Source organism: Hyla sarda, chromosome 3 (genome assembly GCF_029499605.1).
Source record: "Hyla sarda isolate aHylSar1 chromosome 3, aHylSar1.hap1, whole genome shotgun sequence".
NCBI lineage: Eukaryota > Metazoa > Chordata > Amphibia > Anura > Hylidae > Hyla > Hyla sarda.
In genome coordinates, this window is record NC_079191.1 from 239783314 (window position 1) to 239808688 (window position 25375).

The window sequence follows — 25375 nt, forward strand, 5'->3', positions numbered from 1 at the left end:
GCAAAACTAAATGTAGCACATAAAAGAGGAAGGTAGTGAAATAGCATTAAAAAGCTATGGAGAAATAACAAAAGAAAAAATAAAACAAACAAACGCAGCAAAATTGGAGACAGACTCATCGCCAAAGAGAGTAAAACTAAGCTCCAAAATGTTTTTTAACCCCTTAAGGACCAGGCACGTATGAGTACGTCCTTATGCCCTGGGTCTTAAGGACCAGGCACGTACTCATACGTCCTGGCGAATTTCGCATCCCGCCGCACGCCGGGCGGGTTGCGAAACCAGATGCCTGCTGAAATTGTTCAGCAGGCGTCAGAGGCAAACGCCGAGGGCGCGGGCGATCTGCGGTGATTCCGGTCATTCCGGTCAGTGGTGACCCGATGACCTGGAACTAGATGGTGATCGGCGGTGTACGATACACCGCCAATCACCTGCCGTTGCTGGGGAGAGGTGACAATACTGTCACCTCCCCAGCAATGCTACTATTGGCTGGCGATCGTCCAGCCAATAGCAGTGTGGCAGAGGAGGGGTTAAGGGTCCCTTCCCGCTGCTGCACCTGCTCTCTGTGTTCAGTCAGCGGGTGCAGCAGTGAGGAGAAGACCGTGGATCCCCCCTCGGAGCTCCGGAGCCTTAGAATAGGGAAAGCGGATTGCTGGGACAGGTAGGAGTTAATAAAGTTAAAAAAGTTTTTTTTTTAAAGTCCCCCCCCCCCCCGAACCCCTAATAGGTCCCCAAGGGTCCTATTAGGGTCTGATCCCTGACCCCGGGTCCTATTAGGGGTTCAGGGAGCTGCGTGCGCCACCCCTTTTTTTTTTTTATATTACTGTTATACGCTTTTTACAAGCACCAAGCACCACACAGTACATACTTCCCCCCCGCACACACACCCTCCCCCCAGCCACTGCCCCCCCCCCACCACCACCATAGAATAAAGGCATTTTTGGCAGCGGAGGCTTACGCTTTTTAAGCCTTCGACTCCGAATCTGCCAGTGAAGACGAGGAAGATCCTACATTTTTGTGTTCTTCCTCGTCCTCCTAATCATCTAGTAGTGATGATGAGTCCCCTGTACGGCGGCGGAGACGCCGCCAGGTGAGGCCATGCACCCCCCCCCATGAGAGTGACCCAGTGGCCGACACTAGTACGAGTGGCAATGCCACTCGTAATAGGAGTCCGGCCCCCAGACAAGTGTACCGGAGCCCCCTTCTGGTGACCCTGTCTGGAGCCCCCCAGAGGGTTATCAGCCACGGATTCCTGAGTTTGTTGGCTACTCAGGAATCCGGATTGACCATGCTGGCTTCACTCATCTGGACTTTTTAAAGTTTTTTTTCAGTGACAGCCTGGTCAATCACATGGTGGAGCAAACTAACTTGTATGCCCAGCAGTTCATTGCCCACCACCCCAATTCGCTTTTGGCCAGGTCCAATGAATGGCGCGCCATTGATGCAGCGGAAATGAGGACATTTTGGGGCCTCTCACTGCATATGGGCCTGGACAAAAAACCAAGTGCTCGTCATTACTGGAGCGGGGACGTCCTCTATCAGACCCCGCTTTACAGTATGGCGATGACACGGAGGCGGTTCCAGGCCATTCAGAAATGCCTGCATTATGCAGATAATGCGGCATGTCCGCCCCGAGGTGATCCAGCCCATGATCGGCTTTACATAGTGAGGCCAGTCATCGATCACTTTGGGGCCAATTTTTTGGAGGCCTACGTACCGCTCAGGGTAAGGGGAGACTCATCTTCCGCCAGTATATTCCCTCGAAGCGGGCGCGGTATGGCGGAAAGCTCTATAAACTTTGTGAGAGTACCTCCGGGTACACTTGCAAGTTTATAGTGTATGAGGGACGAGATTCCCGTATTGAACCCCCCAGAATGTCCCCCCACTCTGGGTGTTAGCGGGAAACTCATTTGGGACCTTGTGCACCCATTGCTGATAAGGGTTTCCACATATACGTGGATAACTTTTATACTAGCATCCCTCTGTTCAAATTCCTTTCCGCCAGATCCACATCCGCTTGTGGGACCGTGCGGAAGAAACAGAGAGGCCTCCCTCTAAATTTGGTCCAGATGCCTATCCCCATGGGTGAGTCCCGTGCCCTCACCCATGATAACCTGTTGTTGGTGAAGTATAAGGATAAGAGGGAAGTCCTTATGCTCACCACTATTCATGGGAACGGCAGCACCCCTGTCCCTGTGCGAGGTACCGTGGGACCGGTCCTCAAGCCCGATTGTATTCTGGACTACAATCGGTATATGGGGGGAGTTGATCTCTCAGATCAAGTCCTTAAGCCATATAACGCCATGCGGAAAACACAGGCATGGTACAAAAAAGTTGTTGTCTACTTGGTACAGGTTGCCATGTACAACGCTTTTGTACTATCCCAGTACGCAGGGACACAGGGACATTCCTCCAGTACCAAGAAGAAGTCCTAAGGTTCCTGATCTTTGGCGACCGGGAAAGATTAGGCCGGACTTCCCAAGGGTCTGGAGTTATAGGCGCCAGGATCGTCCCAGGCCAACACTTTCCAGGTGTGATCCCCCACAGTGGAAAGAAGGGACGAACCCAGAAAAGATGCAGAGTGTGTAGCAGGAGGGGGATATGGAAGGATACCACGTATCAGTGCGACACTTGCCCAGATAATTCGGGCCTCTGCATAGGCTTCTTCAGGGAGTATCACATTTCCATGGAGCCCTAAATTTTCCCTTTTCAGTTTAATTTTCCATAATTTGACCAAAGTACCAAGTCCAGAGTACATTCCAAATTGTTAACCTCCTAAAACCACTAAATTGCCCCAAAAAAATTGAAAAATAAAATAAAAAAAACCTGATAAGACCTCTGGGGGTGTTTTTTCAAAAATGGGTCATAGGTCACTGAGTCACTATCATCGGGGACTTTTATATGTTGCCTCAAATGCGCAGCGCTCTATCTCCACCTGAGCGGGTGCGCATTTGAGGCAACAGGTTAGGGACGGCCATACACATCACATTCCCAGAAAGATTACTCAGAGCATAGGGTTTGGGGTGGGCATATTTTTTTAAGTTTTGGCTATGCTCTGGGTCATCATTCTGGGAATATATCCACATCCTCTGCTATGAAAAGCTCAAGGCCCCTGACTGACCTCATGCCTATACCAAGACCTGGTGTGCACCAGCGGAGCCAAAATCATCCAAAAATCAGGTATGTCCTTACTCCAAAGAAATGTATTTACAAATTGTGGGGTGTCTTTTCTGCTATTAAGCCTTGTAAAAATGAAATTTGGGGGGAAACACATTTTAGTGAAAACATTTTTTTTACATATGCAAAAGTTGTGAAACCCCTGCGGGGTATTAAGGCTTACTTTACCCCTTGTTACGTTCCTCAAAGGGTCTAGTTTCCAAAATGGTATGCCATGTGGGTTTTTTCTTTTGCTGTTCTGGCACCATAGGGGCTTCCTAAATGCAACATGTCCCCCACCCCCCCATTTCAGCAAAATTAGCAAATGTGACTCCTTCTCTTCTGAGCATTGAAGCGCTCCCGTAGTGCATTTGACGTCCACTTATGGGGTACCTCCATACTCAGAAGAGATGGGGGTTACAATATGCTCTCAAAAAGCCAAATATGACTCCTTCTCTTCTGAGCATTGTAGTTCGCCCGTAGTGCACTTCAGGTCAACTTATGGGGTAACTTCATACTCGGAAGAGATGGGGTTACAAATTTTTGGGGGTATTTTCTGCTATTAACCCTTGCAAAAATGTGAAATTTGGGGGGAAACACACATTTTAGTGAAATTTTTTATTTATTTTTTACATATGCAAAAGTCGTGAAACGCCTGTGGGGTATTAAGGCTCACTTTATTCCTTGTTACGTTCCTCAAGGGGTCTAGTTTCCAAAATGGTATGCCAGGTGTTTTTTTTTGCTGTTCTGGCACCATAGGGACTTCCAATATGCGACATGCCCCCCCGAACAAAATTTGCTCTCAAAAAGCCAAATATGACTCCTTCTCTTCTGAGCATTGTAGTTCGCCCGTAGTGCACTTCAGGTCAACTTATGGGGTACCTCCATACTCAGAAAAGATGGGGTTACAAATTTTTGGGGGTATTTTCTGCTAGTAACCCTTGAAAAAAATGTGAAATTTGGGTGGGGGGGGGACACACATTTTAGTGAAAAAAATATATATTTTTTCACATATGCAAAAGTCGTGAAACACCTGTGGGGTATTAAGGCTCACTTAATTCCTTGTTACGTTCCTCAAGGGGTCTAGTTTCCAAAATGGTATGCCATGTGTTTTTTTTGTTTTTTTTTGCTGTTCTGGCACCATAGGGGCTTCCTAAATACAACATGCCCCCCAAAAACCTTTTCAGAAAAATGTACTCTTCAAAATCCCCTTATCGCTTCTTCGCTTCTGAGCCCTCTACTGCGCCTGCCGAACACTTTACATAGACATATGAGGTATGTGCTTACGAGAGAAATTGGGCTACAAATACAAGTATAAATTTTCTCCTTTTACCCCTTGTAAAAATAAAAAAAATTGGGTCTACAAGAACATGCAAGTGTAAAAAATTAAGATTGCGAATTTTCTCCTTCACTTTGCTGCTATTCCTGTGAAACACCTAAAGGGTTAAAACGCTGACTGAATGTCATTTTGAATACTTTGGGGGGTGCAGTTTTTATAATGGGGTCTTTTATGGGGTATTACTAATATGAAGACCCTTCAAATCCACTTCAAACCTGAACTGGTCCCTGAAAAATAGTGAGTTTGAAAATTTTGTGAAAAATTGGAAAACTGCTGCTGAACTTTGAAGCTCTCTGGTGTCTTCCAAAAGTAAAAACTTGTCAATTTTATATTTGTATATGTGAATCAGAATTTTTTTTATTTTTTTGGAATATCCATTTTCCTTACAAGCAGAAACTTCAAAGTTAGAAAAATGCTAAATTTTCAATTTTTTAATCAAATTTTGGGATTTTTCACCAAGAAAGGATGCAAGTTACCACAAAAATTTACCACCATGTTAAAGTAGAATATGTCACGAAAAAACAGTCTTGGAATCAAAATGATAACTAAAAGCATTCCAGAGTTATTAATGTTTAAAGTGACAGTGGTCAGATGTTTAAAAAACGCTCTGGTCCTAATGTGTAAAATGGCCTGGTCCTTAAGGGGTTAATTACATAAATACTAAAAAGGTTAAAGTATCAATCCTTTAAAAAAAAAAAAAATCAAAATAGACAAATCACCAAGTCCAGATTACATTCACTCCCATTTTCTAAGGGAGTATGTGCTGGTGCACGAAGTACCTTCACACCAGGACGTACATTTAAGTCTGTTGTCGTTAAGTCTGTTGTCGTTTTCCAGTGGAGTACCCCTTTTAAGTAATGTTATAGACAGATCCCTATTTCTAATATTTAACCTCCTGAGCGGTAATCCCGAGCGTGACTCGGGGTTAATTTTCCCTGCCAGGATCGGTAACCCCGAGTCACGCTCGGGGTAGAATTGCAGAGTTCCCGGGCGGGCTGCACGATATATCGCAAAAGCAATGCGGTATAGCGATGCGCCCCCCCGGGAAAACATGCGATTATCTGCTCTGGTCGGCTCCCGTTGCGGGGGCCGGCCAGAGCAGGTAAAGAAAAATACTAAAAGTCAGTGTTTCCCTACCAGGGGGCCTCCAGCTGTTGCAAAACTACAACTCTCAGCATGCCCGAACAGCCAAAGGCTGTCTGGGCATGCTGGGAGTAGTAGTTTCACAACAGCTGGAGGCCCCCTGGTAGAAAAACACTGAGCTAAGTGTAAAAGGAAGAAGTAGTAAAATAAAAAAACCTTTTGCTCACCTAGTCCCGGTCCCTGCAGATGCCGTTCCCCTTCGTGCGGTCCGGGGTGTCCTCTCTTCACTATTCATCTTCTAGGACCTTTCACTTTTCAGCCAATCACAGGCCGCAGTGGTGTAAAGCCTGTGATTGGCTGAAGGGGAAAGGGCTTGTTCTGCAGCAAATACACTAGGTTTGAAATCTGCCGGCAAACCTAGTGTATTTGCTGCAGGACAAGGTGACAAGGGGGGGATAGGAAGAATGTGACAAGGGGGGGAATGTGACAGGGGGGAATGTGACAGGGGGGGAATGTGACAGGTGGGGAGGGGAATGTGACATGAAGGGGGGATGTGACAGGGGGGGAGGGGAATGTGACATGAAGGGGGGATGTGACAAGGGGGGGGGATGTGACAGGGGAAGGGGAATGTAACATGAAGGGGGAGAATGTGACAAGGGGGGGAATGTGACAAGGGGGGGAAGAATGTGACAAGGAGGGGGGAGAATGTGACGAGGGGGGAGAATGTGACAAGGAGGGGGGAGAATGTGACAAGGAGGGGGGAGAATGTGACTGGGGATGTGACAAGGGAGAGGGGAATGTGACGGGGGAGATGTGAAATGGGCGGAGGGAGATGTGAAATTCAGTTAAAAAAAATTGTACCGCTTTTGGTACACATTTCCAGACAGAATCATACCGCCAGGGAGGTTAAGGTGCCCGTTGTGACCACTCCCGATAACAGCTGTTTTAAAAGAGCCTAACAGACCCGTTACGGGCAGTGGGAAAGTAGCCTTAGTGGGTAAGTAACTGGCTCAGTGATAGGAAATAGAGGCTGATTATTAATGGTACTTACTCTGATTGGGTAACTGTTAGAGGGGTGCCCTAGGGGTCAGTTTTGAGCCCTATTGAGCCCTTTAATATATATAAACGGGTACTCCGGTGGAAAACTTTTTTAAATCAACTGATGCCAGACAGTTAACACGATAACGACCATGGACGAGTATAGACGTCCAGGTTGGCGGCCGTTCAGGCACCTGGACGTCTATACTCGTCCATTATTCCCGTGGGTGCTGCCCAGTGCACCCACGAGATCGCGGCAGGGACTCGGCTGTATCACACAGCCGGGACCCTGCTGCACTGCCAGGACTGAAGTAAACTTCGGTGCCGGCAGTTTTAACCCTTACAGCCGCGGTCGTAAGTGACCGCGGGCTGTAAGTGTTATGACAGAGGGAGGGGGCTCTCTCTGTCTCCTCTTCAGCACCCCGCATCGCCTGCCGCACTGCCGGGAGTGAAGTTCACTTCACTCCTGACAGTTTAACCCTTACAGCCGCGGTCAGAAGTGACCGCACGCTGTAAGGAGTTCTGACAGAGGGAGGGGGCTCCCTCTGTCTCTCCTTCAGCACCCCGGAGCATCGCGGAGTGCTGCTGCATACCTGGGCAGCCGGGGGTCCTACAAAGACCCCCAGGTCAGCCCTGGGTATTGCCTGAAAGGACAATATGTTGCCTGCTAGTGAAAACTGGCAGGCAGCATATAACTGCAATGCTTTGGAATACTAAGTATTTCAAAGCATTAAAAAGTGTAAAAATAAATAAATAAAATAAAAGTGTAAAAATAAATAAAAATACAATAAAAGTGTAAAAAAAAAATATATTAAAAATACATTTATTAAATGAATCTAATAAAAAAAAAAGCATAATGTGTAGGATCGCATTGGCGGACATCCGCAGCATGTAATATGCTGCGGATGTCCACCATGTGATCCTACACATTATGCAGCAGTCACGGTAATGAGCTCCCTGCTGCGGCTGGGTAGCTTTGTGTGTCCACTCATAGCGGCTGATTTCCCGCCGGCAGTCATGAACGGACACACTGAGCTACCCAGCCGCAGCAGTGATGGATATATTCGCCATGAGCGGGTGCTTACTCCCACAACATGGCGGATATATCCATCAGGAGCCTTAACTGTCACAGACAGACGCGTTATACTGCCAGCCGACCAAGGACCAATCAGAGAGGTCCCTGGTCCAGCCAATAACTTGTAGGGGTGCGGTATATAAATGGGGTCACTTGTGGGGGTGGGGGTACTGTCCTACCACGCGGCCAAGGAACCATATATGGCCTAAGCGGGGGTATTTCCGAACATGGGAGAAGCAGCTAAATAAAATATAGGGTGCATTTCTTTCAATATCAGAAGTGATGTCCAAAAAATATGCCCCCCAAATGATGCATTTGTGAAAAATTGCAAATTTCGAATTTTTAACACTGACTTTGTAATAGTTCCTTCCAAAAAACTATGGTGTTAAAATACTCACTGTACCCCCTAGTGAACCTTGAGGGGTCTAGTTTTTAAAATGGGGTAATTTGGGGGGGGGGGGTGTTCCTATGTTCTACTACCTTTTAATGTCTGCAAACCTTGCATAGCACATAAAAAAAAGATGTACTTTTCAAATTTTCTAAATTTTCTAAATTTCAAATTAAATTGTTAGGCTTCTAACTAATTTAAAATGTTAATTAAAAACAAAAAAATGACGTCAAAATAAAGTAGACATCTGAAAGTATAAGTTTCATAAACTATTTGGTCAGTAAATATAAATATATGCAACCTATTAGTGTTAAAATAGCCAAAAAATCTTAATTTTTTGTAAAAATTTCATGATTTTTTGCATTGTAAAAAAAAAACTACAAATGATATCGGCTTACTTTTACTATGTACATGAAGGACAACTTGTGACAAAAAAAAAACAATGTCAGAATTATCGTGATTGGCAAAACGTTACCAGAGTTATTCTCTAATAAAGACAGACATCCCCGATTTGAAAAAACAGGCCTGGTCTTTCAGGGGCGTACAGGTTTATTTGTATTTGTCCTTAAGGGGTTAAACAGATTTTTTAAATGACTTCTATTAAAAAATCTTAATCCTTGCAGTACTTATTAGCTGCTGAATACTACAGAGGAAATCATTTTCTTTTTGGAACAGAGAGCTCTCTGCTGACATCATGACCACAGTGGCCTCTGCTGACATCCTGTCCACAATGCTCTCTGCTGACATCACGATCACAGTGCTGTCTGCTGACATCTCTGTCCATTTTAAGAACTGTCCTGAGTAGGAGAAAATCCCATAGAAAACATATGCTGCTCTGAACAGTTCCTAAAATGGACAGAGATGTCAGCAGAGAGCACTGTGCTCGTGATTCAGCAGAGAGCTCTGTGTTCCAAAAAGAAAAGAATTTCCTCTGTAGTATTCAGCATCTAACTGGAAGGATTAAGATTTTTTAATAGAAGTAATTTACAAATTTTTTAACTTTCTGGCACCAGTTGATTTAAAAAAAAAAATAAATAAAGTTTTCCACCGAAGTACCCCTTTAATGACCTTCTAGAAGGATGATATAGTAAAGTGTCAATTTTGAGGACAGTAAACTGTTATAAATGGATCAAGGTTGGGATGAGAACAGATGAGGTTCAACACTGATAAATATAAGGTTATGGAGAGGAAAAATCCGGACTGGGATTATGTATTAAATGGGAGAACACTTGGGACAACTGACGTGGAAAAGGTGTATTAGTTGACAGTAAATGTATCTGTAGTGAGCAGTGTCAGGCAGCTGCTGCCAAAGTAAATAAAATCATGGGGTGCATCAAAAGAGGCATAGATGCCCATTTCTACCCCTGTACAAATCACTAGTCAGACCACACATGGAATAATGTGTACAGTATTAAGCCCCAGTCTACAAGAAATATCTAGTGGAGCTGGAGAGGGTTCAAAGACAGACAACTATTACATGGAATGGGATGACTACAGTACCAAGAAAGATTATAACATTTTAGTTATTTAGTTTAGAAAAGACAATTTAGGGGTGACCTAATATTTATTTGTAAATATATCAGAGGGCAATACAGAGATCTTTCCTATGATCTATTTGTACCCATGACTGTATCTGTACCAAGGGGACATTATCTATGTCTAGAGGCTAGAAGGTTTTTACGCTAGTACAAAAGGGGATTCCTAAGGCCGGGTTTACATTACGGAATTTCCGAGCAGAATTCCATTTTGAAATTCCACTAGGAAATTCCGATGTAGCAGAGTACCATTGCTGGTAATAGGATTTTGCTGCTCAGTGCACATTACGGTCTAAAATGATGCCCTGGAAGCCAAATGATGCTCCTCCTCTCTCTCTCTGGGTCCTGCCACGCAGCCAAGGAACCAAATATGGCCTAATCGTGTATATTTCTGAACAGGGGATGAGCAGCTCATAATATGGGGTGAATATAATACAAAAGAAATAGAAAGCGGATCGCTCACCATTCCTGATTGCGGGCAGGCAAGGTATCCTAATCCATAGACCGAATCGGTCTAAGCAGGGAGGCGGCACATGAATCCGGGGGGAGTTCAGACGTCGGGCCACGGACCGTATCACGCTCCAAGCCGCTTTGTCAGGCCCCTGATAGGATCAAGAAGTGCCTAAGGGCATGATTTGGTGCCTAGGGGAATGATACAGTCCCTGCTTAGACCAATGGATTAGGATATGTGTGTGGATTAGGATACCCTGCCAGCAATCAGGAACGGCGAGTGCTCCGCTTTCTTTTTCTTTTAAGTTATATTGATGCTGTGTTATTTCAGCATGTAGCTCCACCTGCCATTGCCATATTTTTCACACCTGGCTCCATCCTTACCTGCAATATATGTGTTTCTACGTTAGTGCCGGCAATTTTCTCTTTGGGGATCAGCTAAAATATGGGGTGAATTTCCGCTCAGAAAAAGCGTTCTAAAGTTATTACCATTTAAAGAGACACCTTGAAAAGAGAAACCTTGCCTAGCACATAAAAAAAAAAAAGATTTCCTTTAAAATTTTCTAAAGTTCAAGTAAAATTGTTAGGCTTCTAATTCATTTAAAATGTTAATTTAAAAAAAAAAATCAAGGCTGTCAAAATAAAGTAGACATCTGAAAGAATAAGTTTCATAAACTATTTGCACAGTAACTATAAATATATGCAACCTATTAGTGTTAAAATTGAAAAAAATTATCGTTTTTTTTAAATTCATAATTCTTTTCATTGTAAAAAAAAAAAAACTACAAATGATAATCGGCTTAATTTTACTATGTACATGAAGTGCAACTCGTGACAAAAAACAATGTCAGAATTATTGTGATTGGCAGAATTGTACCAGAGTTATTCTCTAATAAAGTCAGACATCCCCAATTTGAAAAAAACAGGCCTGGTCTTTAAAGCATACCTATGAGATCCAACAAAAAATATTTTTTTTAAATATATAACTCAGCACCTAATCCTGACCATGTACATCTCATTTTTATGTGTCTATCACCTTTATTTTTTTTTTATTACACTTTTAATTTAGCTCACTAGTCTGAATTCTTCTCAAAGGTAGGGGGTGTGGCCTCACTGTGCAGGTCTCCGCCCCCTCCCTCAGTATACTGTCTGCTCACATCTCCCCTAGCATTAGCAAAACTACAACTCCCAGCTTGTCCTCACTGACAGCAGCAGGACACAAGCTGACAGTGGGAGGATTTTTCCTCCAGCTGTGAGCCCTGCGCTCACAGCTGTCAATCGAGGAAGTGTGTCCATGGCATAGGTAATGACGCATGGACACAGCAGGACTAGTATGTGCCCACGCAGGCAGGGGGGGCAGTTGTATGACTGGCTTCTTCAGTATGAAATACTAAACATTTTCAAATGAAAGCAATTGCAAAACCTATTGGTTATACATGCTTTACAACATATCAAAAGTTTTTGTATCGGACAGTGCCTATTTAAGGGGCGTACAGGCTTAATTGTCTTGGTCCTTAAGGTGTTAATAAAAGGAAACAGAGAGCCACATGGATATATACAAACAAATCTAGAGGGAGTACTGTAGAATTTTCATATAAGGCTGCATTCACATCACAACTGGGGACTACAGCAGCAGTATCCGGTGGGAGAATTTAAAAACTGTTGAAATCCCCCCTGGACCCTATTCATTTCAATAAATCGGCCAAACTCATCTAGTGGCTCCGGTCAGCCCATTTTTGCACTGTGTGTGTGTGTTTTTTTTTTTATGGCAGGCTGAAACCACAGCAGAACACAGTTTTCAGTATGGCAACAAAAACAAATATGGTCCCAAAATTACGAGACTGGAGTCAAAATCAGGCTTTGGCCGGTTTATTGAAATTAATTGAGTATGGTGCAAGTCCGGAGGAGATACTACAGCAGCTGGTTTTCAAATTCTCCAGCCGACTCTGGCTGCCCTATCCCTCAGTTGTGATGTGAATGCAGGCTTATATGAAAATTTTACAACACTCCTCCCAGATATGTTAGACAGTTAATTCTTTTATTGTAGCAAAATTATATATCTTTGCGGCTCTCTGTTCTCCTTTGTTAGGTAATAACTGAAGATATTGGGATTCAATTCATCCTGACTGAGATGTTCAAACTTAGATTCAGATGAGATACCAAGATACCTTCAGGCAACCAGTATGGGCAACATGTGTACCAAGAAAGACGAAGGAGGAAAAGCGAGAATCCTAATGTCCCCAACATCCGTATCACAGGAGAGCCTAGAAGAGCTTACTTTGAATATTGGGTTTAACTATCCCACAACAAGCACCCATAAATAGGTGCCATATGCACCGATCCTGATGTGATTGAAGCCATATCTATTTATTGGAACACAGTGGGAAATACAAGGAAACATCATGAATTTCTGCCATAGATTCTAAGAGTATGTTTAAGCGGCAGATATGTCTGTGGGGAATTCCGCAGGAATATTCTGCAAAGTCATTCTGCTGCAGCAGAGTCCCATTGAATTCAATGGGATTCTGCTGCACTGTGCATACTGTGGAATTTCGGCATCCGCAGAAAGAATAGACATATCTATTTTTTCTGTAGATATCACTCGGCAATACATTGCCGACTAGGAGACGGCGCATTTCCAAGCGGTCTGGCTGCCGGATCAGGCAAATGTACGGAATGGATTCCCAGGTTTTCCGCTGTGTGAACATGGCATAACACAAATTTTCCTGACAGAAAAATGAACTGTTTGACCACTGTCAGATTTTAGCATAGATTTCACACTGAAAGTCCAAATCCAATGTATGGAAAATGTACATGCTGGTTTTTGGAGCCATCACAGAAAAAGATCTGCTGTAGAAAAACAGTAGCATGCTGCTTATTTCCAAAGATTCTTCAAAAAAAAAATTAGCCCTTTTAAATCCTTGTGCAAATCCATGGCCCTGTAAATTACTTATCCACAGCACAAATATATGTTGCATGAGAAATCGCAAAATTCTTTTTCCACTTTGCATTTTTCAGTTTGGCGTTTTTTTTTTATCCTTTTGGCGTTTCTTTCACTCTTTTTTGGCATTTCTCAGCTCCTTGGCGGTTTTGCGAAGTTGCAGCATGTTGAGCCTATGATGTTTTTTTCCCCTGAAATCTTGGCGTTTTTCACCCATAGAAGTCTATAGGAGTAAAAAAAAAATGCCAAGGAAAAACGACATGTGGGTTTTAACATTGGCATTTTTTCAGGAGGTTTTTATTCTTTTTTGGACTTTAGCGATCCAAAAAAGTGATGGAGATATCTTTTTTAATAACATTTTGTAGGGTACAATTAAAAAATATATAAAAGAAGATAAAGTAGTGATGGAAAAAATTGTATTTAACGAAATTTATCTTTATTATAATGACATTTTTATAAATTTTTTAAACAGGGATTAATTTATGTGGGCGGGCAGGGTACTAAAAATGTAGCCGACAATAATAAAAATGTAGAGTATGTGTTTTTTTTCCCCTTTTTATTTTTACATTTTTTTAGGTAGTACTACTACTACCAGCATGAAACCCACTGTTCCATGCTGGGAGTAGTAGTACCTGTACTAATTGACAGATCGCTTGTGTCACTTCTGACACCCGTTGCAATCCTCCTGTATAATGTATAGATGTGGCCAGCCACTCTTCTATGGTCCCCTGCACTAACTTATATATACACCTATTCATATTTCCCGCAGAGAGCTGTGATTGGGCAGATGGTTCCAGCCAATCACAACTCTCTGTGGGAAAGATGAATAGGTGTATATACATGTCAGTGCAGGGAACCACAGAAGAGTGGCGCATCTATAAATTATACAAAAGGATCACAGCGGGTGTCAGGAGTGACACTCACTGCAATCTGTCTATTAATGCAGGTACTACAGCTCCCAGCATGGAGCAGAGTGTGCTCCATGTTGGGAGTAGTATTACCTGCAGTTAAGGACAGATCACAGCGGGTGTCACTCCTGACACCCGTTGCGATCATCCTTCATCCCTGAGATGCGGAGCAGCTTTCTCCTGCGCTCGCATCTCTGCTCTATACTTCCGGCCGACCACTCACCATTCATATTTCCCACTGAGAGCGAGGATTGTCTGCCACCATCCGGCCAATCTCCACTCTGGGCGGAAAATATGAATGAGTGATGTGAATTTCTATTCACATCACTGGCTGGGCCAGAGTATAGTGCAGAGATGCGAGCTCTGCTATACTACGGACGATCGCATCGGGTTTCAGGAGTGACACACTGGGCGATCTGTCTATTAGTACAGGAACTACTACTCCCATCATGGAACAGTGTGTTCCATGCTGGGAGTAGTAGTACTACCTAAGAAATATTAAAAAGAAAGTGAAAAAACACACACACTACATTTATTATTATTGTTGGCTACAATTTTAGTGCCCTGCCTGCCCACATAAATTGATCCATGTTAAAAAAATTAATAAAAATGTTGTTCTAAAAAATAGAAATTTCGCTAAATAACTTATTTTTCCATCACTACTGCATCCTTTTTTTTATTCTTTTTTGGTACCCAACAAATTTAGAAAAAAACGCCAAAGGGGACAAAAATGCAATTTCCACTCAAATGCAAAAACGCCAGAAAAAAACATCACATGCAAGAAATTGCACTGGCATTTTTTCTGGCACTTTTTTCACACAAAAAAAATGCAGGGAAAAAAACTTAGCCTTAGGGGAAGATTTATCAGAACCTGTGCATAGGAAAAGTTGCCCATTGCCTATAGTAACCAATCAGATTGCTTCTTTCATTTTGTCGAGGTCTTTTTAAAAATGAAAGAAGAAATCTGATTGGTTGCTATGGGCAACTGGGCAACTTTTCCTCTGCACAGGTTTTGATAAATTTCCCCCCAAGTATGTTAGTGAGAATACTACTGTTGAGTACTTTGAATAGAATTAGTCAGCAGCATATGGGTCACTTTGTAACTCACGAGTAAACTCCAGAACAGCTCAGGCTGTGATTATCTTTCCAGAGCAATGTCTTAGTGTGCACCACAAATCAAACAAAAGAACACATAATCCCAGGCTTCTTCCAGATGACAGACCGTGCAAAAAATGCAGAGGAACCTTTTTTTTTTTTTGTAAACATCTCTGTCCTCCTTTTTGTTTCTAATTATAATATATATTTATATGCTATGTAATAAAATGTGTGTGTTGCATTTTCACTTAAAAAATTGTGTGTATCTTTTCTATACAAAGGTCCTGATTAACCCATGCCCTCTAATTTTTTATCACATTATTTTTATCCCATTATTTAAAGCATACCTGTCATCTAAGGTAACCTTTCAGGATAAGCTGAATTGCACTATATCCGGTCTTAAAGGAGCTATTAATGGAGTACTTGGGGATATAAAAATGTATCCCCTATCATAAGGATAGAGGATAAAAGTCAGATCGTGGGGGGTCCGACCACTGGGACCCCTGCAATCTCCCGCAGGGTGCCCCTGCTCTCTGCATGAAAAGAGCAGTGGCTCACACTTCCCCTCCATTCAGCTCAATGGGAGAGCCGAAGATACCTGAGTGCAGTGCTCCCATAGTTATGCATTGAGGAGGAGGAGAGCAGGGGCACTGTTTTGGAGATCGCGGGTGATCCCAGTTGTCGGAACCCCCGGTGATCTGACACTTATTCCCTATCCTGTGGATAGGGGATACATTTGTATATCCCAGAGTACTCCTTTAACCCCTTAAGGACATACAGGTACGCCCTGACTTCCTGGTAGTTAAGGACACAGGGCGTACCTGTACGCCCGTGGGAATTTCGGTCCCCGACGGTTGGGGACCAGACCGGAATGACTTCAGCAGGCACCCCGTGCAAACCCCTAGGGGGGGGGGGGGGGTCCTGAGATCAATTCAGACCGGTGATTTGCAGCAATTCCGGGTCAATCGGGTCTCTGGTGACCCAGTGACCTGGAAAAAAAAGGGTGAATGGGGCTGTCCGAGACAGTCCCATTCACCCTTACCCAGCAGGAGTGAGGTGGCACGTGATTGATCAGTCGGAACAACCAACCAATCACTACCCTGTTGGACGGTGATTGGGGCAGCGATCGGGGGCCAATGGGGGTCTCTTACCTCTCGCTTGCTCAGCAGGGGTCCCCTCAGGAGCGGTGGCGACAGGAGCGGCAGGAGCGGTGGCAGCAGCGGTCCCGGTGGCAGGATACAGAAGGAGGTGAGTCCTGTTCACCTCCTGCTGTTGCTTAGCAACAACTCTCAGCATGCACAGCCAAAGGGCATGCTGGGAGTTGTAGTTTTGCAAAAGCTGGAGTTCCAACTAAAACTCCCAGCATGCCCTTTGGTAGTCTGTGCATGCTGGGGGTTGTAGTTATTCAACAGCTCGAGGCACATTTTTTCTATGAAAAAGTGTGCATCCAGCTGTTGCATAACTACAACTCCCAGCATGCACGGACAGTCGAAGGGCATGCTGGGAGTTGTAGAAGTGTGCCTTCAGGTGTTGCAAAACTACAACTCTCAGCATGCCCTTCGACTGTCAATGCATGCTGAGTGTTGAGTGCAACAGCTGGAGACACATTGGTTGTGAAACAGAGTTTGTGTCCTAACTCAGTGTTTCGCAATCAGTGTGCCTCCAGCTGTTGCAAAAATACAACTCCCAGCATGCACTGAGAGACTGTACATGCTGGGAGTTCTAGTTTTGCAACAGCCTGAGGCACACTGGTTGCGAAACACTGAGTTAAGTAACAAACTCAGTGTTTCACAACCAGTGTGCCTCCAGTTGTTGCATAACTACAACTTCCAGCATGTATGGTCTGTCAGTACATGCTGGGAGTTGTAGTTCTACAACAGCTGGAGGTTTGCCCCCACCCCCAGCATGTGAATGGACAGGGTACATTCACACGGTTGGGGGTTTACTGCGAGTTTTCTGCTGCAAGTTTGAGGTGCGGCAAATTTTCTGCTGCAGCTCAAACTCCCAGCGAGAAACTCACTATAAACCTCTGCCTGTGTGAATGTACCATAAAAACTCTATACTACACTAACACAAAATAAAAAGTAAAACACTACATATACATATACCCTTACACAGTCCCCCCATAAGAAATAAAAAAAAGTCTCGTACGGCACTTATTCGCACAGGGGTTGCTGATTTTTACAGTGGTTCTGACATAAACGCTAAACAATAAATACCCACATGTGAACCCATTTTGGAAACTACACCCCTCATGAAATGTGACAAGGGGTATAGTGAGCCTTAACACCCCATAGGTGTTTTTACGAATTTTCGTTAAAAGTTGTATGTGAAAAAGAAAACAAACATTTTTTTCACTAAAATGCTGGTGTTACCCTAGATTTTTCCTTTTTGCAAGGAAGAATAGGAAAAAAGCCCACCAAAATTGGCAGCCCCCTTTCTTCTGAGTAAAAACATACCCCATATGTGGATGTAAAGTGCTCTGCGGGCGAACTACAATGCTCAGAAGAGAAGGAGCGCCATTGGACTTTTGGAGAGAGAATGTGTCCAAAAGTGAAGGCCATGTGTGTTTACAAAGCCCCCATAGTGCCAGAACAGTGGACCCCCACTCATTTGACCCCAATTTGCAAACTACACCCCTCACAAATTTAATAAGGGGTGCATTGAGCATTTAGACCCCACAGGTGTCTGACAGATTTTTTGAACAGTTGTCCTTAAAAATGAAAAATTTTATTTTTCATTTTTAGAGCCTACTGTTCCAAAGATCTGTCATATGCCAGTGGGGTGTAAATGCTCACTGCATCCCTTATTAAATTCTGTGAGGGGTGTAGTTTTCAAAATGGGGGTCACATGTGGGGGGTCCACTGTTCTGGCACCACGGGGGGCCTTTGTAAACGCACATGGCTCCCGACTTCTATTCCAACCAAATTCTCTCTCCAAAAGCTCAATGTGGCTCCTTCTCTTCTGAGCATTGTAGTTCGCCCCCAGAGCACTTTATATCCACATATTAAGTATTTCCATACTCAGAAGAAATGGGGTTACAAATTTTGGGAGGCTTTTTCCCTATTACCCCTTGTGAAAATGAAAAATTTGGGTTAGCATTTTAGTGAAAAAAAATCTAATTTTTCATTTTCATGTCCAACTTTACTGGAAATTTGTCAAACACCTGTGGTGTGTTAAGGCTCACTGCACCCCTTGTTACGTTCCTTGAGGGGTGTAGTTTCCAAAATAGTATGCCATGTGTTTATTTTTTATTTTATTTTTTGCTGTTCTGGCACCATAGGGGCTTCCTAAATGTTACATGCCCCCCCAAAACCATTTCAGCTAAATTTGCTTTCCAAAAGCCAAATGTGACTCCTCTTCTGAGCATTGTAGTGCGCCCACAGAGCACTTGACATCCACATGTGAGGTATTTACTTACTCGAGAGAAATAGGGTCACACATTTTGGGGGGCTTTTCTCCTTTTACCCCTTGTAAAATTTCAAAAACTTGGTGTACAAGAACATGCGAGTGTAAAAAATGAATTTAAATCAATATTTGAATTTTCTCCTTCACCTTGCTGCTATTCCTAACACCTAAAGGGTTAACATACTTTCTGAATGTCATTTTGAATACTTGGGGGGGGGGGTGCAGTTTTTATAATCGGGTCATTAATGGTGTATTTCTAATATGAAGACCCCTGAAATCCACTTCAAAACTGAACTGGTCCCTGAAAATTTTCGATTTTGGGAAAATTGATGCTAAACTTTGAAGCCCTCTGATGTCTTCCAAAAGTAAAAACATGTCAACTTTATGATGCGAACATAAAGTAGACATATTGTATATGTGAATCAATATATAATTTATTTTTGTATGTCCATTTCTTATAAGCAGAGTGTTTCAAAGTTTAAAAAAATGCTAAATTTTCAAATTTTTCATAAAATTTTGGGATTTTTCACCAAGAAAGGATGCAAGTAATGCCGAAAATTTACCACTGTGTTAAAGTAGAATATGTAACTAAAAACTATCTCGGAATCAGAATGAAAAGTGAAAGCATACCTGCGTTATTAATGCTTTAAGTCACAGTGGTCAGATTTGCAAAAAAAAAAACACTCTTGTCCTTAAGTTCACCTTATGGGCTTGGTCCTTAAGGGGTTAAAGCATTTCTCACTAATAAAATACTTTACAAAGTTTCTCATATTCACTTATACTATTGACTTTTTGCAAAGATTTTTGAAACAACTATGATCATAAATAAATATATTACCTGTCTGCGATATCACCAAAAGCTACTGCACCAATGAGTACTCCAAGCATGAATGTTGGTTGAGTCATTTTAGCAAGCCATTCTTGGTCACACACCAGATCCCAATCTGTTACTATGCTGCTTTCCAAATGAGTATGATCATATTGATATCCATCAGAGCAAGAAAATAATGTCTTATTCCCATCATATAAATATGTTGGAGGTAAAGATTCTTCACGTTTAAACCGATTGCAACGATGTAGCTCCCAAATGTCCCCGTTTTTCTCCTGTACAACAAGGGGATCTTCTGCTGATGTCAATAGGTGCCAAACTTCATTAATTTGAGAGAAAGTTTTATTATGGAGCAATACCAGGCTTACATTTCCCGGAGGTCTGCATATATACTTTGGAGTAACAGCAATGAACACAGATGCCAAATAGTGGATGCCGCAAGAAATAGCTTGAAAGGCAGATGTAAAGTACACAAATGCTTGGAATCTGTAGAAAGAACAAGACATAACATTAATCTATGCACAAAAATGTTTAACTATAATGAGTATATTATGACCATAACATGTACCACTGGGACCTCTGCAGATCCTGGAAATGGGGGAGCTTGGTCATTATTCCCAACAGGAGAGGAGACTGTGCATGTTCAATTTCTTTCCAATATATAGAGAATAAAAGGTACAAATATGTTAGGGATTGGTTGTCAGAGTGGTCTGACTCTCATCCTTCTGCCATTAAAAGGGATGTCTAGAATAAAAAAAAATGGTTCTTTTATGTCCCAGACTGGCTTTAAAATAAAAAAATAAGTTGTATTCAAACTTTTGACAAAAATAGCATGTTTAAAACTGGCCTATTGTGACTCCTATAACATTCTTATTTTTTTTTATATATACACAGGCATCCTTTTTTGCGCCATGATCTGTAGTTTTCATTAGTGCCACTCTTGCATACATATGATTCTTGATCATTTTTTATTTTAATTCTTTCTGGGATGTGAAGTAACAGAAAAGCAGCATTTTTTTTATACGTTTACAGTGTACGGGATCACAGGTATAAAATTTTAATAGTTTGGACATTTACGTATGCGGTTATATCAAATATGTTTATTTTATTTATACTTTTTTGGTAAAATGGGAAAAGGGAGAGTTTTTTTAGTTTTATTAGGTTTTTTTTTTTTTTACAATCTTTACATTTTGTATGTTTCCATATTTATAGCAATCACTGGATTGATAATACAGCTCAGTGCTATGCATAGGCAAAGCACTTACTAGTACTATCTGCAATCTATTTCTTTGGTGTGCCAGAAGGAAGACCAGAGAAGAGAGCAGCAGAGCGGCAGGAGACAAGTGAGGGGGTCATCATCTTGACTCATCAGACCCCCACTATAATGCAGCATATAGTCCAATGAGTCTGACTAAGCCCCAGTTATACCTCAGATGCCTTGATCAGTAATGATCACAAAATCAGAAGGGTTAATAGTGGGCATTGTGATTGCTGATGTCCGCCATTACTGCTGGGTTCCTGGATGCTACAGGACACACCATACATGACGCGATTGCAGCTTCTGTGGTCGCTTCATGTACAGGATGTAAATATACACTAGGGTGCGTTAAGTACCAGGGCACAAGGATGTACATTTATGTCCATTATCCTTAAGGGGTTAAAATGGACCTGTCAGCAGAGAAAAACAGGGCTGTAAATAAGCCAATGGCTAGATAGGGCTAGGCTAGTCATCAGGAATACCTTTCCATAGGTCAATGGTCCTCTCCATCGGTTAGAAATAAGCCTTTTAGTTTTATGCAAATAAGGGTGACGTGCCCAGGGGGTGTTTCACAAAGAGCCCAGGTAAGTCCAGCCCATTTCCTCTTTTTCTAGTAGCTGTCACTCAAACGGTGTACGCAGATGAAAGTGGGCTGAGAGTGGTGGCGATAAAGGGTTCGTGGGCTGGGCTTACCTGAGCTTTTGTTGTGCAGGGAGCTAATGGAGAGAACTATTGAAATAAATGCATGCTTGGAATAATGATGACTAGTCCTGTCTAACTGAGGGCTTATTTACACTCCTGTTTTCCTGCCAACAGGAATGTACTAAACAGAAGACCACTTCCATTTTTGCCATGGCCTGCTTCTCAAGTATCGCCTTCTCAGGGGCTTTATCAGGTTAGACATCTCAGATTTCTTATTACACAATCTGTTTTTTACAGCCTTCAGTTATAATAAGACTTTTATTTAAGCATGTGAGGCCAATGCATGCATGTAGCACTGCTTTAAGACTACGTTTCTAAAAGAAACCAGCAAGAAGAAAAAGAAAAGAGAAAACAATTCATCAACATTAAATGGGCACGAGCATTTCCCACATTCACTCCCTGAAATCACATCTCAGTCCAGAGGATGTGGAGGATTGAAACAAACTGTCTACTTGGCAGCGAGGCAACTTTTTGTTTTGCCTTGGCAACAGGCAAAACAGCTACACGGCTGTAGAAAAATAAAAAAGTGTGTCCCTGTTTTTCTCAAGCAATGCCTTTTATATGAGAAACAAAAAGGGGTAGATCAGCTCACCAAATCCATATGTGTCAAGCATCAGGCAATAGTCCCGGAGCACGGACGCAGGGAGCCGCCACTCCCCGTGAGACTGAGAGGAGGAAAATGGAAGGGGTCCAGCTCCTGGGTGGGTAATCCAATAAAACTTAACCTTTAATGGCAAAGTTGCCATTAAAGGTTAAGTTTTATTGGATTACCCACCCAGGAGCTGGACCCCTTCCATTTTCCTCCTCAATGCCTTTTATATGTATTTTTAAAATTACTCCTAGAGTTATATTTTTCCTTACCTCACATGATTCTATATGGGGCTTATCTATAAAGCAACTGCTTTTCTTTTTAGTGCACCACTATAAACATTAAAGCCAAAATATAATATGGACAAAACCCCAATTCATGAGGGTTAGAATCGCTAGAACTTTATATTGTGTCATAGTACACCAAGCATCTGTGGACATCGTACCATGAAAGAATAAACAGTTTGGTTTTTGGAATTTATTTATAGGCTTAGTTTGCTACTAAGGCAGAGGCCAAGTGTGCATGTGTTCTTAATAGGGAGAGGGGAATAAACCGATGCCAGGCACTGATGGTGGTGACATCCCCCTATGAGAATTAACTATGAGGCATGTTAAAAATCCAAAATTCCTGATCCTTTGGTTTCCAAGCATTATACATAGTCACTTTACAAACTGTAAGTCTTTGCCAAGATGTTGTTTATTCCTGTCTAAAAACATTCTGCCATATCTCCATTGTGCAAGCCTTCAATTATATTGGTTAATATTTTCCAAATATCTGTACTTTAAAAAGTACAAAGGGTAGTTATTACTTTTGTAATTATTTTTTATTGCACGATTATCCCAACTATCATTTTATACCCTGTGCAAGGTCTGCACACTTTTACAATTCTTATTACATAATTTGTAAATACATCATAATTCCAATTTTATAGGACTTCCTGTTAGCATAAGAGGCCAAAGCTCTAATGTAGCATTGCTGAAAGAATTCTTCCTTCTATATAGAGGCCATAAATAAGGAATAAATAGAAGGTGGAGGGCATTTCATCAACATTAACTAGGCATGAGCACTTCCCGCATTAACTACCAGTAATTCCTAAACAAACAACCCAGGAGATCATGTTCAGTATTTCAGTATTATTGCCAGCTTAGCATTTGCCAATATTCACAAGAGTTTATGTGAAAGGGGTTATTCAGAAATAGAAAAGAATAGCTGTCCCCCCCAAAAAAAACAGCGCCACATCTGTCCTTAGGTTGTGTGTGGTATTACAACTCAGCTACATTCAGTTCAATGGAAGTGAGTTGCCATACCACACACACCTTACATATGGACCCTACATATGCACAGAAAAGAGCAGCAATGTCTTTTTGTTAACCAAAGCGAGTTTCCAAGATTTGTCCAGAACATTACAAACTGCCATGTAAAATGCGGCTTAACTTGTGGTGTGGCTATATCAATAGCTGGATTCCAGCAACAGTTTCCTTTGTCCATAGTCTCATGTAAATGCAGCACTAAACTTTTCTAATGTATGCGTTACTTGTGCACTTAGACTCGAGCAACATGAAGGCAAACTATAGGTGCTGGAAAGTGTGCATTAGTTGCCTGCAACCAGTGTGGTGGCCAGTATTTTTCTCAATGGTTCTATCCGAAACCAAGAGTGGATCCAAACCACAGAAAATGTGCTAATCTTTCCATTATAGTTTTCCTCTGTGTTCGTTCCACTTCTGGTTTTAGCTAAAAATGAGCAAATTCTATGTGTAAACCCAGCTTTCAAGTGTTTCTGTCATTAAAATTAAGAGTTATTAGTAATAAAATAAATTATTTCTATAATTAACATTAACATTAATATAGTAGCTTTGTTTTATGATGCAGAACAAGAACAGTTGTTAAAGTGGGTGTTAATGTCATTTTCTGCTGACGTATGCACTTTCTGTAAGCCAGGTTGGACCTGGAATACATGTGACTTTTAAATGGAGATGCAACTTTTTTTCTTCAGAAATCGCATTTGATAACTACATGACCACTGCAAAGTAAAAAAAAAAGATTTCAGAAATGTGCTTTGGAATAAGCAAAAATCAATAAGTCGCACGCGCGCAAGTACGTGCAATTTTTTTACGCGAAAAAAAATCTACTACAAAGCTTGATAAATCGTCTTCACTAGGTATGTCTCCCACAGGCAGTCAACTCCACCACAATGCTCTCAGCTCAGACATGTCATGGTGACGGGAGCTTCACCCTGCGCCTCTTCCTTCTGGTAATTCTCACAGCATAGCACAGGCAGCTGTCTCTCTCCAATCTCAGTGGAGAGTCACTAGCCTTCAGTGTGACCCACATGTCCCATGCTACTTGAGAGTCATCAGCAGAACCACTCATCTCACTCAGCATTTAGCAGTCACTCACAACACATTCTTGCCTCTTCTGCCTCTATGTAACCTTGGTTGCCACCTCCTAGAAGAAACACAAAGCTATTGCACACTGCTAGGCATGTGGTCACTCCCTCCCCCCCCCCCCCCCCCAAGGCTCCAGACAGTCACAAGACCTGGCTATAAACCCATGGTGCCATGAACTACCAAGCCCCTTAGTATAGGGTGGGTTCAAGCAGCTGCTAAATACAGTATTATGCCCACAGGTGCTGTGAGAAGCCACATCCTGTGCACATCACTCAATGACGAGGAGTTTACACATATATGAGGTCAGGGCAGTAATGCTGTCAGGTATACAACAAATAACCCAAAGGGTTAATAATGCCTTCTGTTTTACGTGTTACAAACTAAAATATAACTTTTATCCTCCCATCTGAAATGTAAATAAATCAACAGCGAGATGAGTTTGTGGTGAGAGTGTGATGAGGGCAGATGTTCTTACCCTAGGGACAGATGGCATTAACCCCTTGTATTTGCGATGCCAGGGCATAGTTTAACCTCTGCACCACCCAAAGGTATACTGCTGGATCCTGGGCTAGGCACGGAGCAAATAATGACTCATACGCCAAGTTACGGAACAACAGCAGCTTTACTGAGGTAGACATGTGTAATAGTCTTGACAGCTCAGTTAGGCCCAAGAAGGTAACCAGTGACTTCAAAGACCTTAAGGCTCGCTGGGACCTGTAGTGGATTTGTGTATTTGGACAATTTGCTGCAGGCCCATGCTGACTGTATACAGACTGATCTTGACTGACGTGACTAGACTGACTTCAACCCGTATGTAGCTTACCAGGTTTTGTCGTTCACCTGTTTGGGTAGTGGATTTCTGGAAGCGTGGCTGTGTGGTAGGCTTTAGGCCTACACAGGACACTAGACACTCTCTCAGGACTTGACCTTACTGTTCCTCAGCATGCATAGAACTGAACTCCAAGAGAGCTAGCTAGCTCCTCCCAGGGTTTATATGGGGGAGCCTCTGGAGGGGTCCCATAGGTCACCCTATAAGTCACGTGATCACTGGTACCTTCCTTGGTTATAACACATGGCAACAGTATTTTAAGGCACATAACAGAATATATATTACAATAGATAATATTAGATACAATTAACCATTTACATTGCATAGGGTAAGGAGGGACTCAGGGGACACCGCAATAGAGTCCGCCT

General features: G+C 42.4%; 1 protein-coding gene across 2 annotated transcripts in view; it reads right to left on the bottom strand.

Annotated features, from left to right (window-relative positions):
- The window catches only part of SLC22A16 (solute carrier family 22 member 16), a 162708-nt gene that overhangs the window by 38336 nt on the left and 98997 nt on the right, over positions 1-25375 (bottom strand). For both annotated transcript variants that reach the window (XM_056566324.1, XM_056566323.1), the window contains one exon: positions 19252-19728. In XM_056566324.1, coding sequence (XP_056422299.1) covers positions 19252-19728 — 477 coding nt within the window. The remainder of the gene's footprint in view (positions 1-19251; positions 19729-25375) is intronic.